An 18,300-nucleotide genomic window follows, 5' to 3' on the forward strand; every position below is an offset into this window, starting at 1 on the left:
GAAAAAAATATGAAAGAGCTGCTTAAGAGGCTGGGGTTTTTTTTTTTTGAGAAGGGCTTAAGAGGCTGGGTGGAACGGCTTTATGGAAAAGCCGCCCAAAGAACTGGGCCTTAAACGCCGCCGAGTGGTACCCACGAACGCGCGTCTCTCTGCTCGCTCTCGGTTGAAAACATTTAATGACCTACGTAGCCCAAAACGCAAAGCGGCCCATGCGCGTTGAGCTTCTTCCTCCAGCCCCATTGATCCCCGGCGCGACGCCCTAACCTACACCGCGCCCGCTCCCTCTCTCTCTGGCTCGCGGCTACCTGCTCACGCGCGGCCGCCGTGATGGCCTCGTCGGCGACGAGGGAGGTGCTTATGCTGGAGGCGCCACCGTCCGAGGCTGCGGGTGTGCCTTGGCGCCCGCCTCCGGACGCTGAGACGGTGGACGCGCTGCCCTACATCGACGGGGACTACGGCGACCCTGCGGTGAAGCGCGAGGTTGACCGCCTCGTCGAGGAGGAGATGCGCCGGGCTCACCGCAAGCCCGCCGACTTCCTCCGTGACTTGCCCCCCGTTCCCATCATTGGATTCGAGGTGGGTTCTTGCGCCCTCTATTGTTTTTAGGACGCTGATCCAACGCTTAGCGGTCTGAGGAGACAATTAGGGCCAAGCCGCCGAAGATTTATACTTGTATACTGCTTAGAAGGATTGCACTGAGGTTTTATTTCTTTTTTATTTTAGCTTTTGGAGTTTCGACATAGTTAGGCTGTGTTCGGTAGCCCTCCACTCCTCCACTCGGGAGCGGAGCGGGTGGAGTACCGTATTAGCAGCTCCTCAAATTAACACTGCATGTTGCTCCGCTCCGGAGCGGAGTTGGAGAGCAGGAGGGAGTCCGAACAGGCCTTTAATGTTTAGGTTGTTTACAAATTATTCCAGCATCATCACGACTTTAGCTGGGAAATAGCTCTTTCGAGGACTATATATGCAATTGGGAGCTGTAGGTTAAGAGGTTGCCATATGCAATTGGGAGCTGTAGGCTAAGAGGTTACCATATGCAATTGGGAGTTGTAGGCTAGTACGTTGTCATATGCAATTGGGAGCTGTAGGCTGATAGGTTGTCATATGGAATTGGGAGTCGTAGGTAGGACTGGTCTGAAATAAATTTTCCCTGTCGGATGCGTACTCGGGGAACAACGTTGCAGAATACCACACTCAGTTACCCAGAAGAAAGGACTCAACTATGTTGGTTCAGTCTTATATGGTTGGTGTATGCTTAAGGATATCTTACGTTCTCAATTTTTCATTCAACCAATCACTCTGTGCTATTGCTATAAACCTGTATCAGACAATTTAGTTGAAAAGTACTACGAATTTGATTTCAAGAGCAAATTACCGCTGGATGTTTTCCCTATCAACAGTGAATAGCTGTTTTGATGGGATCAACGTTGAACCATTTAAGATGAAATATGCACCTTTTGCTGTTGAACATTAAAGAACACTATGAATTCTAATTGATTTGTGTAAAAAAATGAAGTAATTTTGCTGTATTGTCTGATGAAGATTGCTGTTGAATTTTCGGACCCTAGTGTAGGCTGTCACGTTGTTTAGCTACGAAGTTCATTCCTTTCATATTGTAATGGCTGGAGAAAGGCTGAACCTGCTTAAAATATTATTGTTTTTCGTTGTCGCATACTTCCACTAAGCTGGAAGCATGCACTTATTGTCCTCGGTATTATATAAATTAGTATTTTGTATTGTAAGTAGGTGCAAACCATTTCAAAATCTGGTACATTAGTTCATCCCTTCTGCTGTATGCATCAAGCTAAAATTACAAGCAATCTGCACCAAGATTAACACACTATTTTAGACATTCAATTGTATGACTAGAGGTGGTAAATTTTAGTGCTTGGAGCATACACTGAGCAATTTTCTTACAGAAAAACCTCACACGTAGCTGAACGATAGCTAGATTGAGAAGACATTCTCACTTTGAATTGCAGAGTTCTTACTATCTAAAATAGATGTTGTATTAGCTCCATGCACATAGAACATGGGGAGTTTGTACCATGTTTTTAGAAAGTTTCTCCTCTGTCAGTCATGTGCCACACTCTCTAATGCCACTGCCGGTAAGCAACTAAAACACAAATTTGGTGGAACTGTTGCCTAATGAACAGCCGGAAGTATTTGCAAACTAAAAACCAGCTAGGAACTACATCTATGTTGGACCTCATCGAGCAGTTATGTTATGTTTGGATGTGTCTCTGAACACAACTATTAGTGTGTGTACTGTGTAGTTAGGCTTTTTCTTCATTTGTTTGCAACACCTTATATGTCTTAGCAGTTCAGTAAGCTGAGTAGTCAAGTGTTTCGTATACATACATGAACGGACATGCCCAACATAAATTGCATATCTGATGTTACTTAACACAAACAAGTTTTGATAAACTGTAAATTTGTTGCACAATAGATGCGTTTGTATGTACGTTTATGTAACTAAATGGTCAGCGTTTTTCTTGTATGCATATAATGTAAAACAGGAGACCTACTTCTTGCTTGTTTTTGATATTTGGATTTGTTGTTTGAATGTAAAATATGTCATGTTCTCATTTAGCATTTTTGTTTTAGAATCATCCTATGCTTGCGAAAGAGTACGAACGTGTTAGAGCTGGCAAGCCACCTGCTACCATGGAGATGTCCCGCTATGGTTTGGAGCCACCCCCAGCGAACAAGAGAAATGATGTTCTTGCTTGGAGGCAGGCTTTACGGAATGCCCAGAGCCAGCTGCAGCATCAAATTGTGCGGTAAGGCTGCTTATTGCATATTTGCATTTTGAGGAATCATGTGTTCTGAATCGACATTGCTATAATAGATATACACATTGATAGCTCTAAGTGGCCACTATGGCAGTCTGTTTGTAACATTTTTAAGTTATAAATATGAATGTTATTATAAAGTTGTATTAAAGCAAAATAACTCCCATAGGGAATTTTTTTTGGGTCTGTGGTCAGGACATTCATGAAACTTTTCCCGTCCAAAATTGCATCAAGTAATAAGCTAAACCCACATGATACTGAACTACAATTGACTGCCATAATTCAAGCAGTAGTTGCACTTTGCTGCATCAGATCATGATAGGATCACATTGGCCAGTGTCTTGCTGTGTCATGTCTTGCTGTCTTTCTTTTTAGTAACTATACCAATGTTGTTCCATTCACTGTTATAGTCTGTAAGCTTTCAATACCGTGAAGAGTATAGGTTTCCAAATATTACGACCAAATAAAAATTAAATTCAAAAGGACAGACTCTTTAACAAAGAGTTCTGCAGTCTGTTTGAAATGACAAGTAAATTGTTATGCAAGAGCTGATTCTCTTATATGTACTATAGTAATCATCGTTAGTATGGGAGGTAGCGTAGTGCTCGTGGTTGTAGACAATAATAACGACATTGTAGACAATGCATTCTCCGATTTTGCTTTATAGTTATGATTGGCATAGGCTTTGAATTTCTTAGCCTCAATTGTAGTATACACTTTATTTAGGTGTTTTTGTGTTTCACCATATGCATATGGTTCTTACCATCTATGGTCTGCTATTATTGTCAAATATATTTCTATCGTTTTTGAAATGAAGTTAGTGTTACAGGATTGAGAATTTGGAGCTTATGCTGAAGCACGGTGTTGAGGTTTGGAAGCTCCAGAACAGAAAAATGGAATCAGTTTTGTCTAGGTAATTTGTTCTGTCCATATGTCCTTACAGTGCTGTATCACTTACATCTTGTCCTGTTTTCCTTGCATTTCATTTGACACTGTTCGGTTTGTGGGCTGTGTCATCAGTACTATCCTACATTGAAGGTGACGCAAAACCAATGTGTTTCTAGCTGTCTCACGTGTGTGATGCATCAGTGTTCATGTAGCTTAGGCATCCACTGGATTCTGAATCACTTAGATGTATTCATGTCATACATATGCTTTATTATTGTGCATGTGTACATGGTATCTAAAAAGTAGATATACTAGTTATAATGCTGGAAGTATGTGATAACTTGGTACTTTGTAGGACACAAAAAATGACTCTGGAATACAATGAAAAGATAGAAACTGTCAACCGTGAGAGGAAATTTCATCAGGTAACATACTTTTCAACTCCCGTCCTAAATCTGAATCAGCATGACCATACTGTACAGGCAAGTGATATTCTGTTTTTGACCAGCAAAACACTGGTGGACAACTCCATGCGTTGACAGTAGAATGGCAGGAACTGTGTCAGAAAAACATAGCTATTCAAGCTGCCTGTGTTGATCTGCAGAATCAAATTGATCTGCTTAAACTTGAAGCTAAAGAACAGTATGATCTCCCTTCCCTCCCTTCCCTCCCCTGCCCTCCCTCCCTCATTCTCTCCCTCTCTTTATGAGTTGTGTGCCAAACTTCTTTACAGGGGAATGCCAATGGCTGGTGGCAATGAAACTAACCCACAAGCATCAGTAGGGATTTGAGGTACAATATGTTATTCTGTTCTTAAAAGTGTAGTATTTTTCAATTTGCCTTACGATTAAATTCAGTTGCCATTGCACAGTATGTGTTCATTCTGTTGACAAGTTAGATGTTTCTGCAGATACAGATGTAGGAAGGCAGAAGCTGTGGCTCCATGAGATGTCAGCTAGAGGTTCCAGTAGCCACTATGCTTACCTGACCCACACCTGGCTGTTCCGTTGACAACGGCCATTGTGGAATGTGCGTTATGCAACGTGATGGCATGTGCTGGTGGACACCTGGTCACCTGGTAGAGAAACAGCTTAAACGCATGTATTGTTCTGTGACAAGAGAGAGAATCAGAATGCCCATCTCTTTTGTTGATCGCAAATGGGTATCAACTTTTCAGGGTGTAAATTTGTACTGTAACATGGAAGTGTCAGCTGAATGTTTCGTCTATTTAGCTCTGCTTATTTCAGAAAATGTCATGAACCGCTGTATCTTGTTTCAAATAGCCTGTTCACTATGTCGCCTTCTAAGACTTGATTGATTGCCTTACTTTGTTGCTGTTGGGTTCGTAGGCTGGTAACTGCTATACGCTTATATTGGAAAACTTAGCATGCGACGGCTAAGGTTGTGTTACAAACTAGATGATACCCCGTGTGTTGTTGAGGGAATTAATAGTAATATGCAGGATTAACATTTAATAATACTAGTTAGAATCATCATGTGGTACTTGTATGATATAATGTGAAAATTGTAGTTACATATAGAGTTTATTATGTTTTGCATGAATAATTTATAGTTCAATTGTAAAAAGTAACATTCAAGAGAACTATGCATTATTTTTGTGGTTTGTGCCCTCTTATTTCAGTAAAATGATAGGAGATGTGTTCCGTTTCTTGTGCGATTATCAACTGGATGGGCATGTGTTTGTGGTTGTTTCATAGTATTCTCAGCATTCCAATTTCACCTGTGAACAACCATTAGTAGAGAGGTATCAGGTGCCTACTACTTATTGACATTGGTGGATAATAAGATACAAATTTGACAAACATTTCAGTTTCCTATTGTGATTGCCTTGTTCATTCCCGTGATAGCAACCAGTAGCAATAGCTAGCTCGAGAAAAATATCTGTAGGAACATAAGGGACTAAAATTCTTGTGTTATGAAATTATTGCTAGATGGTTGAGACATTTCTTCAATATCTAACATGCAATCAGGCAGGCAGGCCTGAATAAATGGTGTTAAACAAATTTGTACTATAGCGCAAGCAGGAGCTACGTGCACCGGACTGCCCTTTTTTTATATAACAGAATAGGCAAGTTGCTATATTATCAAAACACAAAGCATGGAGGATGGCAGTATGAGCAACACATCAATGTTTAAGTAGGATATGCATATAGAATAAATGAATGAAGTAAAGAAAACAAATTCACATATCAAAAAGGCATATGCCCTTTACATAGATTGACATTGAATCATTGATGGATATAAGATACAAGAACACCACTACATAGCGGCATCGCATGGATCATGGGCGGATCCTTGTAAGGACTAAACAGGGCCATAGCCCGTCATATTCTCTGGATTTTCTTTCATGATTTAGTCTGGATTTGGCCCAATAGTAAAAGTTGGCCTAATGAGAATGTTGTAGGCCCGTTCTTCAGTTTGTTTCACGCTCCGCCACTGGCATGGACGCCTTCCCATGCGGAAGCTCCCTCCTCTCACTCATTTGCATGCAACAATGACACATAGGAGCAACTCTAATAGAATATGCAAAATATAGATCGCCAAAATCGTTATGGAGGCGGCCGCTAAAAATCATGGAGGCTCCAGAGCCTGTGTGCAAACTCGGAATCGCTATAAAATAGCCTTCAAAATTTTCCTGCATGTGGAACCTGTTTCTCACTGTCAAGCATTGGCTATATGTAAGTTACTTGACATTCTTTTGGCATAAGTCGATTTAGCCTTCAAAGAAAGGAGGCCATGGGGGAGCTCGAGGTCAAGCCAGGACCTCGCTGGAGAAGGGAATGGCGTTGTGAGCGGCAGCGAGCTGTGGTGTCCTAGACAGAAGCGAGGAAGCAGGTTAACAAGTGTGGGGTTGCCGATACTGAAATAGGGGATCAGTGAAGGGGGCTTAGAGGGGTGGCGTTGGACCATGGCAAGCGCGTCGATGATGAGTGGTCAAGGGGAGGGCGAGGTGGCGTGCGGCAACGCCTGCCGGTCGTGGGGGCGGAGTTCGGCGGATGGGGCCAGGTTGGGAGACAGCTCGGAAGGAAGAAAATCAACAATGACATACGATCCTGGCCGTTGGATGGAGATATGACAGCCCAAAAAAGTGATCTACACAATGAAAAAACCAATCAACGTACACATAGTCAGTCCCAACTCTTTCTTTTTTCTACTTCCTCATACAATATTGTACGTAAATAAGTTTGACTTAGAACAAATTTAGACTTCTATTATTTCAGAACGAAAAAGAGTACTATATGCTCGATACTCACTGATTATTTAACATGCATTTATTTGGTATATGGGTGATTGGAAACCGACGGAGACATGTCATTGTCCCTTCCTCTTAAGCTAAATGCTTCTTTTTTAACATCCCCTAAATGTACTTAAGGGACGTGTCATTGTCACTTCCTCTTATTTATAGTCTATAATACAGCAAGCTGATGTTTTAAGGCATCCTGTTTCTTGTCTTACTCACTGACATGCGGGTCTACTTTTGGTTTTCAAATCATAGCGCCAGCTGGGCCCTAGATTCATCGCCGTCGGCGGTCAGTGTAGCTCCACTCCACTCCAACCCACCAAGCACCCAAATCTCATACCCACATTCGCCCACAGGCCAAGGGGACCATGGCGACCATGGCCGCCGCAGTCTGCCACTCCCCAGCTCGCCTCTCCATCTCCTGCTCCTACTCTTCCTCCCACTCCGCGCCTGCGCGCCCGCTGCGCGTGGCCGTGGTGGGCGGCGGCCCGGCCGGCGCGTCGGCGGCCGAGGCGCTGGCTTCTGCAGGCGCCCAGGCGTTCCTCCTGGAGCGCAGTCCCGCGGGGGCCAAGCCCTGCGGCGGCGCCATCCCGCTCTGCATGCTCGACGAGTTTGCCATCCCGCTGGGGCTCGTGGACCGCCGTGTCACCCGCATGCGCGTCCTCTCCCCCTCCAACCTCGCCGCCGACTTCGGGCGGTCGCTCCCCCCCGGCGCCCATATCCCCATGCTCCGCCGCGAGGTGCTCGACTCCTTTCTCCGCACCCGCGCCGCCGACGCCGGCGCCACCCTCGTCCCGGGCCTCGTTACCTCGCTGTCCCTCCCCACGGGCCCCAGCGACCCGTACCTCGTCCACTACATCTCGTCCGGCGACGGCCCCTCACCCACTCGGAGCGTCCTTGAGGTCGACGCCGTCGTGGGCGCGGACGGCGCGAACAGCCGGGTCGCCCGGGAGGTCGGCGCGGGCGACTACTCGACGGCCATCGCCTTCCAGGAGCGCATCCGGCTCCCCGACAAGGCCATGGAGTACTACGACGACCTCGCGGAGATGTACGTGGGCGGGGACGTGTCCCCGGACTTCTACGGCTGGGTGTTCCCCAAGTGCGACCACGTGGCCGTCGGGACCGGCACCGTGGCCGCCAAGCCGGAGATCAAGAAGCTGCAGTCGGGCATCCGGGCGCGGGCGGGGCCCAAGATCGCCGGGGGGCGCGTGATCAAGGTGGAGGCGCACCCGATCCCGGAGCACCCGCGGCCGCGGCGCGTGGTGGGGCGCGTGGCCCTGGTCGGCGACGCGGCGGGGTACGTGACCCGGTGCTCCGGCGAGGGCATCTACTTCGCGGCCAAGTCCGGGCGGCTGTGCGGGCAGGCGATGGCCAAGGAGTGGCGGCTGACGGGCGCGGTGACGGAGGGCGGGATCAGGCGCGGGTACCTGCGGCGGTGGGACGACGAGTTCCTGCTGACGTTCCGGTTCCTGGACCTGCTGCAGCGTGTGTTCTACGGCGACAACGCCGGGCGCGAGGCGCTGGTGGAGATGTGCGCGGACGAGCACGTGCAGCGCCGGACGTTCGACTGCTACCTGCACAAGCGGATGGCGCCCGGCGAGCCGTGGGCCGACCTCCAGCTGCTGTGGCGCACCGCCGGCAGCATGGTGCGATGCAGCGTCCTCGGCAAGGAGGTCCAGCGCCTCCGCCGGCTCGAGCTGCTGCAGGCTTAGAGAAAGGAAATCCCTTCTCTTCTCTTTCTGCAAGCAATGGCCAATGTGTACCCATACTGTACTGAATAATGAGGTGAACAATGAGCTGTGCAATTTCTGCATTTGCGATATGTGATGCAAGTTTGACATGGGAATTTTATGAAATGCCACCATTGAGCGAGCACCATTTGATCTGCCGCTGCTACTTTGCAGTCTTTGCACCCGTCTGCCCTGCGAAATGGCCGGTTTGTCACAGATTGTGCTTGTGCTGACATTTGCATAGTGTATCGATTGTCCACATTTAGACATTTAGGCCTTCTTTGATTCATAGGATAGGAATATTGTAAGAATAGGAAGATGACATGCATCTCAATTTCTATAAAGAAAGAGATGCCATTTGATGCATAGGATAGGAATTTTTACTTTGAAGGATTGGATCTTATCCTACATAGGAATAGGAATCCATTCCTACAAACCAAAGGACTCCATAGGAATTTTTCCTTTAAAAATCCTATCCTATGAAAGGCCTTAGGTAATATCCACCGATATTTACAATGTCGAGCGCTAGATTATCTTACAGACAATCTGCTGAAGAGCGTTTTTCGCCTCATGTTGTCTGGATCTCATATAGACAACGATCAGATGAGCTTCTGGAGATGCTCTAACACGCTGTCCAGATCCCTGGAACAGCACCCTCACTAGTGTTAGAGCGCACACCGTCAGGTGCGATGAGGCCGGAGAGACTTATTCCAGATCATCCGGTGGCATCCAATTCTAGCAGTATAGAAACCCCCATTTCATAATATGATCTGGAATGCGATTTCACCATGACAATTGACATGCACATGATACATCAGTACGAGGCACAAAAGCATATTTAGATCATGGAATAGCAGTACACAATTTGTCCAACCTCATTTTACTCTAGCTCTTGAAGAAAGACAAACAAATACTCCAATTCTCATCGACATACAAAAAAGTCAGGAATACTCTCCTCTCCCTAAACTCCATTTGCTTGTTTCCATTTCATCGCCTGATGGTGCATAAGGCCATGCAGCTCAAGCTGAAAGAGAAACAAATTACAGAAGAGATGGTGCCCAAACTAAAGCTAAGAGTCATTCATCGGCAAATCTAAAGCTTTCAGCATACAAGACCAGTATTACAGCGACAGCAGTGCTGTGGTAAACACCCTGTAGAACAAGGATGTATTACGCTCAGGGTGTACCTGTTAAGAGGACAGTATCCAAGCTCTCCATTGTATTTCATAGATCTGTTTACAAAACATTGGGATAAACTTTCTGGAGAGCTTATGAGGTCAATCTATGTTTCCACTCGAATAAATATCAGGTAAGGTGAATGCTTGTACTAACGCTAGCTAAAGCCACGCCGCCACTAAGAAAAACAACTAATTGCCCTGCTTGATTCTAATGCCTCGATCTTCAGCAGGCAGCAAGGTGTACAAAAACCACTGTAAGTTAGGACCAACTTGTAAGGGAACATCAAATATGTGCCTGTCTAAACTCTATAATATGACCTGGGAAAGTGAGATTCATCCAGAATTGGAGCATGTAAAGGGGTAGTATGCCAGCTCCCCGAGCCTTAAGGTTGTGCAAGGCTATTTTCCTAGCTTGTTTTCTCCTGATTTTCTTGCATTATTTTTTCCAGTTCCTTTTGCCCAGTAGATATCAGGATCTTCATTGTGTCGAATGCGGTGAGTTTAATGCTGCATGACATAACAAACTTGTGAGAGAACATAATTTTTATGGCAAGTTAAAACATGATGCTAGCTATCAGTGTTGCCGTAATTCAATTAAATATTTTCACAGACATGGTAACAAAAGCAGCACCTGCTATTTGGTAGATTTTTCAGCGCGTTTGGCACAAAACCTCTGTATAGCCCAACTAGACCATCACGCTCCACAATGCCTGCATTTCGCATAAAAAAACTCAAAAATGCTTCAATTTGGTCAATAGTGAACAAGACCAAGCTGCTAATGAGTACGTAGAATGGTGAAAAATGGCAAATAACATTGTACACACTGAGGTGGCTATGTAGCACTAAGCAAAAGATGCTGCATTACTGTGCCGCATATGCAAGGGTAGCAAAATTCACTCAGCTACCTGGAATGGCATCAAAAATTGTATTGTATGGTGTGCCTTTCATTTGCATCTGCCTCCTAACAGTGTCCAACGGATAGCACATCAAAGTTGCAAATGTTGCTGAAAGAAGAGCAGTTGCTAGAGAAGTCTCTGGTCTACTCTTGTACTTCTCCGGTACGGATTTCTTCATTCTTCAATACAGAAATGATGATTTGGATATATCAAAAATGTGAGACAACTATCGAAATCTGAGACCATTTTATATACCATACACTATGAAGAATTGAAGATGCAGTAGAAAGGATCTCACAGGTCAAAAACACAGAAGTTTACAGCAATGTAAGGTGCAATTCCTATAAGAGATGGACCAAGGCCCCCATAGAAGGAAGCTAGCCCTTCTTCTCTCAGCATGTTCAGAGCAACCTACAAAATTAATCATCATGAAATGCCAGTTTCGAACTACAGAAATTTGTGTTTGTAATAGTTATTACCAGTGACATAGTGCTATGTCCAGATTGAACTGCTAGCCTAAGCCGGAGGACATCGAGTGGGTAAGTCACCTATCAGCAAGTACAAATAGAAAGTTCAGACCAGAATAAGAATGAACGGAAACACAAGTAATTTTGACCTATGAAACTAGAAACGAACAGCCATTTACTAGAAAGTTAGGTAAATAAATAAATTACAAGTGTAGAAGTCATGCCCGCACAAGCCCCAGCTGCAAGTCTCCCAAATACAGTAAGCTCTCCATCCTTTCTCCGGAATACTTTCTGAAAACAATAAATTGAAGTTGTAGAATAATAAAAAGGAACACAACACTCACATTCACAATCACAAGAACATAAAATAGATTAAGTGATTATTGGTAGCAAGGAGATGTTATGACCTTGTAAACTTCATATGAGAAAAGTTGCACTGCACTGTATGGAATTATGCGGATAACCTGGAGGAGTTTATGCAGAAGAAACAAGTCAGCACTGGAACACAAGATAAACCATGCACGAGCCTCAAAATCACAATTTGCAAGATGGGTAATATCAAGCACCTGTGGAAGATTGCCCTTCCAGTAACCCTTTATACCCTCCTCCTTCCCTATCTCTGCCATAGCCTACACAATTGGAGGGGCATCGGGTTACATGATTTCCTTTATATGTGAGTATTCATCGATAAGGCATTAAAAGAAAGTTATCACCCTTTCTCCCCTATTTTCTGACTGTCAACTCTAAAATGCATCCATCCAACAGAAATGGTTAATATTCGTATATCCGTATTAAAGAAAATGAAAATGACCTGACACAGAGGATATGGAAACCAGGTAATTCCATGGTTAAGCTTATCCAGTTGGTCAAACAAGCATCTCAAATCTATTAATAATTGAACTAATACAACATCATAGATACAAGTGAAAAAATAAAGGATGGAGAATCAGCTCAAGCTCTTGCCAAATAAAGCAAAACAAGACTTGGCGATTCTGAAGTTTCTAACTGTGATCTCCCACTAAGGACCTTTTTATCTTAGCCCTTAATCTTAAGTTACCTACTTCTTTATAGTTCAGATAAGGTCTTTTTGTTTTCGTTATTCCTGATCCATTATTGTTCAGTTAACATAGACTGCAGGTGTATGGAAGAACATTCAAAAAAAGAATTTTCTGAAAAATAATCAACAATGGATTTCAGTTAGCCCTAAATTTTCTTTGAGCTGCAGTTCTGAATTTATGCATTGATCATCATATCAAAATTCACATGTTTTGCATCATTTTTTATTTGCAACGCAAAACGGAACGGAGCCAAAGAGAATGTAGCATTGTTACCTGCACGAATCCAATTCCCTTGGTGCTCTCACCCGCCATCCGCACGCTATGTGTCTGGGAGAAGAAGAGAAGAAACGCGGGTCAGAAACATCAGTTACACACCCAAGCAGCATGAACCGCGGGGCATCGGGGTCAGAAGGCCGCATGCCTGCATGAGGAGCTTGACGCGGTCGAGCGGCGCGGTAACCGTCTTGGCGACGGCGCCCGCCCCGGCGCCGGCCGCGAAGAGCGCGACGCTGCTGGGCACCAGCGCCAGCAGCGCCAGGGGGTGCTTCAGCAGCTGCGCCACCGGCGGCATCTTGCCCTTCGTCCCGGAGACCTCCGCTGCCACCTGAGCCAGCGTTCTCTCCTTCTCCTCTCCCACATCCTCCGCCTTGACGGCGGCCGCCCCGCCCTCACGGACGGAGAGAGACGCGAAGGCGCAGGGCGGGCAGGAGCGGCCCCACGGGTTACCCGCGCGGAGGAGGAGAGCAGGCGCGTGCCCGGGCACGGGCGGCGGGCGCCAGGAGTCGCATGCCTCCACTCGCCGGTGGCTCATCGGGTGGTGGTTCGGCGGAGGGAGGCTGCCTGGATCTGCGAGCCCGCGGGAATCGGAGGAATTTGGGAGTGGGGATGGAGAGGAGGGAGGGGATAAGGGGAGCACGAGTTGTTAAACCCCGCGGTGGCAACGAGATTTGGCAGTGGCACGGCACTCGTAGTGACTACCGACTGAGCAGTGATGACAGCAATAGGGTCGCAGATGCGTGGAAAACGAGCATGGATCTGTCAAAAACGACGACTGACATTTTTTAAGAGACACCAAACGCGTTTGGTTGCCCACGTCCATCCCATCCAGACCCTCATACAAAGAATTTGATTAGTTTGATTGATTGGTCGCGTAAAAAACTAGTCTGTACGAACCTTAAAGCACCTCTAATTTTTTTAAGAAAAGATCGAAGCCCGATTTTAAATTAATAAAGCTACCAGGCAACGAGAGTAACAACCAACCATCCAGCACACGCAAAGTATCAAACCAACAAGCAAAGATAAAAAGGCCACAACGGACAATATGGCACGCGGGCCAGGGGAAAGAACCCACCAAAAAGCCGACTAAGACGACGGTAGACCAGAAGATGCAGCACAAGCTAAGACGACCTGGCCCGATCCCTCCCGGAGATAGAAGTAGCAAATGCACGCACACGAGCGATGAGGGCCGCCACAGCCGCCTTTTCATCCTCCTTAATCAAAGATTTCCACTGCTGCAAAAATATGGACAGTTTGAAGATGACATTAATCGCCGAGTTAGGGGACACCTGCTCAATAGTAAACTTGTTTTTACTTTCTAGTTGTCCACGGGGTCCAACACATGGCCGAGAAGGCAAACCAAAACAGTCTCTTGAGCTGACCAGACAGGGTGGCCGCAAGTACGCGGAGAGCAGAGAAATTAGAAGAGCCCAAGGGACCCCATCCACTCCCTGAGACCGCTCCACAGCAAAGACGCCGGCGGACAACGAAACATGATGTGGTCAGTGTCCTCCAAGCTCCAACAAAGAGGGCAGAACTCCGTACCAGGGCTATGACGTTTCTTAATCTGATCAACAGCACGCAGACGCCCCCTCATCGCCTGCCACATGAAAATTTTGATCTTCGGAGGTACTCTAGCATACCAAATGGGTTTGAACTTAGACACCGAAGGACCATAAGACAAAACACGGTAACAAGACTTAACCGAAAAACGGCCAGAGGAAGAGTGAGGTGATGTATACTACGCAACTTTATTCTTGTAGACTCGTGTTGGGCCTCCAAGCATAGAGTTTTGTAGGACAGTAGCAATTTTCTCTCAAGTGGATGACCTAAGGTTTATCAATCCATGGGAGACGTAGGATGAAGATGGTCTCTCTCAAACAACCCTGCAACCAAATAATAAAGAGTCTCTTGTGTCCCCAACACACCGAATACAATGGTAGATTGTATAGGTGCACTAGTTCGGCGAAGAGATGGTGATAAAAGTGTAGTAATAATAGTAGATATTGATTTTTGTAATAGGAGCAATAAAAACATCAAGGTAGCAATTGATAAAACGGAGCACAAACGGTATTGCAATTCTTAAAAATGAGGCCTAGGGTCCGTACTTTCGCTGGTGCAATCTCTCAACAATGCTAATATAATTGGATCATATAACCATCCCTCAACGTGCGATGAAGAATCACTCCAAAGTTCTTATCTAGCGGAGAACATGAGAAGAAATTGTCTGTAGGGTACGAAACCACCTCAAAGCTATTCTTTTCAATCAATCTATCCTAGAGTTCGTACTAAAATAACACCAAGCTATTCTTTTCGATCGATCTATCCAAGATTTCGTACTAAAATAACACCATATGATACACGTCAACCAACTCTAATGTCACCTAGATACTACAATGTCACCGCGAGTATCCGTGAGTTGATTATACGATATGCATCAAAAAAATCAGATTCATAATACTCAATCCAACACAAAGAACCTCAAAGAGCACCCCAAGATTTCTACCGGAGAAACAAGGACGAAAACGTCCATCAACCCCTATGCATAGATTACCCCAATGTCACCTTGGGAATCCGCGAGTTGAGTGCCAAAACATATATCAAGTGAATCAATATGATACCCCATTGTCACCACGTGTATTCATAGCAAGACATACATCAAGTGTTCTCAAATCCATAAAAGTATTCAATCCAATAACAACGAGATCTCAAAGGGAAAACTCAATTCATCACAACAAGATAGGGAGGGGAAAACACCATATGATCCAACTATATTAACAAAACTCACGATACATCAAGATCATGCCAAATCAAGAACACGAGAGAGAGAGAGAGAGATTAAACACATAACTACTAGTACAAACCCTCAGCTCCGAGGGTGGACTACTCTCTCCTCATCATGGTGGCCGCCGGGATGATGAAGATGGCCACCGATGATGATTTCCCACTCCGGCAGGGTGCCGGAACGGGGTCTAGATTGGTTTTTCATGGCTACAGAGGCTTGCGGTGGCGGAACATATGATCTAGGGTTATTTCTGATGGTTTCTGCATTTATAGGATTTTTCAGCGTGGATGTAACTTCATTTAATTCCGTCAACCATCGCACCTCCCACGACCTTCGCCTCCCTCGCGCGGTCGCGCCCTTTGAGACTTCGACCGGCTATAAATGAGTAATTTTTTTTTACTACTCTGCATGCATGATACTCCCTCTGGTCCTTTTTACTTCTGTCAACCATTTGCAAAGTTTTTGACCAAATTTATACTAAAAATATCAATATCTACAATACTGATTATAATGAGTATAAAAACTACGTTTTATAATGAGTATAAAAATATTGATTTGACATTGTGAATGTTGATACATTTTTCTATAAGTTTGGTCAAAGTAGAGGTACATTGACTTCAGACAAAACTTAAATGCACAATGTAGACTAGTTCCTCCGTCCAGGTGCGTGCCATGTCCTATCTAGTCATCACAACAAGGTTAGCTATTAGTACTACTACCTCCCTTCTAGTTTAAAAGGCTCGATTCAAAAATTTCACCTACTCTTACCAAGATAGAGGCGGTGGAATAGTTTTTGTAGTGGTTTCTAGAGTCTGGACCCCATCTTCAGGAACCTTCACCGCCGCCGGCAAGAATGCAAGGAGATGAACCAGAAAGGAAATGAGGCTGGAATGAGTAGTTCCATATTTTATACAGTGGCAGAGGTGGGTAAATATCTGCTATACCTCCGGTGGCAAGGCCATCTCTCTATGCACACACATCTCAGCCGTTGGTTCCAAGTAGATCGAACGGCTCACGTTTTCCAGAGGTAGACACACCATCACCACCAACTGAGATTTTTATAGGAGTAATAAATATATAGAGTAGAAAATAGAGATAAGAGTCGAGATAGAGAGTAGAGATTAGTCAATATTCTCTTTAGGCTACTCATAGTAGAAAGTATCATATACTAGTATCATGTGCATGATACTAGTGTATGATACGGGACTACCTTTATAGTGCCATGTATGACTCAAAGTAGCATAGTATTTAACATGATACGGTATCTACCTATGTTACTCTTCTTTAATTCTTTGTCACATCAGCATGTTTGCTATTCCCGTGTGCATGATACCAGCTAGTAAGATACCACATTACCACCACTATGGCCAGCCTTAATCATCGCATGCAATAATTTAGTGCACCTTGAAATCTGAACGCCTGCTTGACTCTCCTTCTCCCTCCGGCAGTCCCACCACTCCACCCCGTGTGGAAAAAAGCTGCATGCATGACTCTCCTCCCCCCGCGCTCGTCCAATCCATTGTGACTAGCAATATTTCCACCCCTTCCCCCCCCCCGTAATTTACTCCAACAAATATGCCCACGTAGTTGTTACGTTAATCACGCAACATATCTTACGGGACGCTGCTTCAGTTACTTAACTGCAGGTGCATTGGGTCACTGACATGTGGGCCCAACAGGCGGTTGGCCCACATGTCAGTGACGCAACTGGACTTGCAGCTAAGTCAGTGGAGCTCAGTCCATATCTTAGGTAGGTGTGCCATTGCTCGCTATAAATATTGCGCCTCCCACGACATTCGGAAGAACGCTCACGTTCATCGCTATCTCCTTGTTGGAAATATGCCCTAGAGGCAATAATAAATGGTTATTATTATATTTCTTTGTTCATGGTAATTGTCTATTGTTCATGCTATAATTGTATTGTCCGGAAATCGTAATACATGTGTGAATACATAGACCACAACGTGTCCCTAGTAAGCCTCTAGTTGACTAGCTCGTTGATCAACAGATAGTCATGGTTTCCTGACTATGGACATTGGATGTCATTGATAACGGGATCACATCATTAGGAGAATGATGTGATGGACAAGACCCAATCCTAAGCATAGCATAAAAGATCGTGTAGTTTCGTTTGCTAGAGCTTTTCCATGTCAAGTATCTTTTCCTTAGACCATGAGATCGTGCAACTCCCGTTACCGTAGGAGTGCTTTGGGTGTGCCAAACGTCACAACGTAACTGGGTGACTATAAAGGTGCACTATGGGTATCTCCGAAAGTGTCTGTTGGGTTGGCACGGATCGAGACTGGGATTTGTCACTCCGTGTGACGGAGAGGTATCTCTGGGCCCACTCGGTAATGCATCATCATAATGAGCTCTATGTGACTAAGGCGTTAGTCACAGGATCATGCATTGCGGTACGAGTAAAGAGACTTGCCAGTAACGAGATTGAACAAGGTATTGGGATACCGACGATCGAATCTCGGGCAAGTAACATACCGATTGACAAAGGGAATTGCATACGGGATTGATTGAATCCTCGACATCGTGGTTCATCCGATGAAATCATCGTGGAACATGTGGGAGCCAATATGGGTATCCAGTTCCCGCTGTTGGTTATTGACCGGAGAGGCGTCTCGGTCATGTCTGCATGTCTCCCGAACCCGTAGGGTCTACACACTTAAGGTTCGGTGACGCTAGGGTTGTAGAGATATGTGTATGCGGAAACCCGAAAGTTGTTCGGAGTCCCGGATGAGATCCCGGATGTCACGAGGAGTTCCGGAATGGTCCGGAGGTGAAGAATTATATATAGGAAGTCAAGTTTCGGCCACCGGGAAAGTTTCGGGGGTTACCGGTATTGTACCGGGACCACCGGAAGGGTCCCGGGGGTCCACCGGGTGGGGCCACCTATCCCGGAGGGCCCCGTGGGCTGAAGTGGGAAGGGAACCAGCCCCTAGTGGGCTGGGCGC

The 18,300-nt window shown here is 45.4% G+C and overlaps 3 protein-coding genes across 3 annotated transcripts; 2 read left to right on the plus strand and 1 right to left on the minus strand.

Annotated features, from left to right (window-relative positions):
- Window positions 1-209: 209 nt before the first annotated feature.
- On the plus strand, window positions 210-5,009 carry LOC109766928 (pre-mRNA-splicing factor SPF27 homolog). The gene is made up of 7 exons (XM_020325682.3): window positions 210-576; window positions 2,608-2,783; window positions 3,625-3,708; window positions 4,039-4,108; window positions 4,192-4,325; window positions 4,417-4,475; window positions 4,594-5,009. Exons 1-6 carry the CDS (start codon window positions 328-330, stop codon window positions 4,472-4,474), a joined length of 771 nt encoding a protein of 256 aa, XP_020181271.1. The 5' UTR covers window positions 210-327; the 3' UTR covers window position 4,475; window positions 4,594-5,009.
- A 2,231-nt stretch (window positions 5,010-7,240) lies between these two features.
- LOC109766926 (geranylgeranyl diphosphate reductase, chloroplastic) lies at window positions 7,241-8,830 on the plus strand. The gene has a single exon (XM_020325680.4). The coding sequence runs from the start codon at window positions 7,314-7,316 to the stop codon at window positions 8,655-8,657; it is 1,344 nt and encodes a 447-aa protein (XP_020181269.1). The 5' UTR covers window positions 7,241-7,313; the 3' UTR covers window positions 8,658-8,830.
- Window positions 8,831-9,876: 1,046 nt separating this feature from the next.
- On the minus strand, window positions 9,877-13,228 carry LOC109766927 (probable envelope ADP,ATP carrier protein, chloroplastic). The gene is made up of 10 exons (XM_020325681.3): window positions 12,695-13,228; window positions 12,547-12,600; window positions 11,782-11,844; window positions 11,623-11,679; window positions 11,423-11,506; window positions 11,228-11,296; window positions 11,047-11,159; window positions 10,758-10,927; window positions 10,484-10,562; window positions 9,877-10,359 (listed from the first exon to the last, which is right to left on the minus strand). The coding sequence occupies exons 1-10, from the start codon at window positions 13,082-13,084 to the stop codon at window positions 10,260-10,262; spliced, it is 1,179 nt and encodes a 392-aa protein (XP_020181270.1). The 5' UTR covers window positions 13,085-13,228; the 3' UTR covers window positions 9,877-10,259.
- Between the last annotated feature and the right edge of the window lie 5,072 nt (window positions 13,229-18,300).

This window comes from Aegilops tauschii, chromosome 3, assembly GCF_002575655.3.
Source record: "Aegilops tauschii subsp. strangulata cultivar AL8/78 chromosome 3, Aet v6.0, whole genome shotgun sequence".
Classification (NCBI taxonomy): domain Eukaryota; kingdom Viridiplantae; phylum Streptophyta; class Magnoliopsida; order Poales; family Poaceae; genus Aegilops; species Aegilops tauschii.

What these genes read in the sequence shown, in the direction of transcription:
- LOC109766926 (XM_020325680.4), top strand. Translation starts at nt 7,314, where the DNA reads ATGGCGACCATGGCCGCCGCAGTCTGCCACTCCCCAGCTCGCCTCTCC.
- LOC109766928 (XM_020325682.3), top strand. Translation starts at nt 328, where the DNA reads ATGGCCTCGTCGGCGACGAGGGAGGTGCTTATGCTGGAGGCGCCACCG. An exon ending in TTCCCATCATTGGATTCGAG is followed by an intron (nt 577 to 2,607) that starts GTGGGTTCTTGC and finishes TTTTTGTTTTAG; the next exon opens with AATCATCCTATGCTTGCGAA. An exon ending in ATGGAATCAGTTTTGTCTAG is followed by an intron (nt 3,709 to 4,038) that starts GTAATTTGTTCT and finishes GGTACTTTGTAG; the next exon opens with GACACAAAAAATGACTCTGG.
- LOC109766927 (XM_020325681.3), bottom strand. Translation starts at nt 13,084, where the DNA reads ATGAGCCACCGGCGAGTGGAGGCATGCGACTCCTGGCGCCCGCCGCCC. An exon ending in GCGTCAAGCTCCTCATGCAG is followed by an intron (nt 12,601 to 12,694) that starts GCATGCGGCCTT and finishes TTCTTCTCCCAG; the next exon opens with ACACATAGCGTGCGGATGGC. An exon ending in AATTTTTGATGCCATTCCAG is followed by an intron (nt 10,563 to 10,757) that starts GTAGCTGAGTGA and finishes TGCGAAATGCAG; the next exon opens with GCATTGTGGAGCGTGATGGT.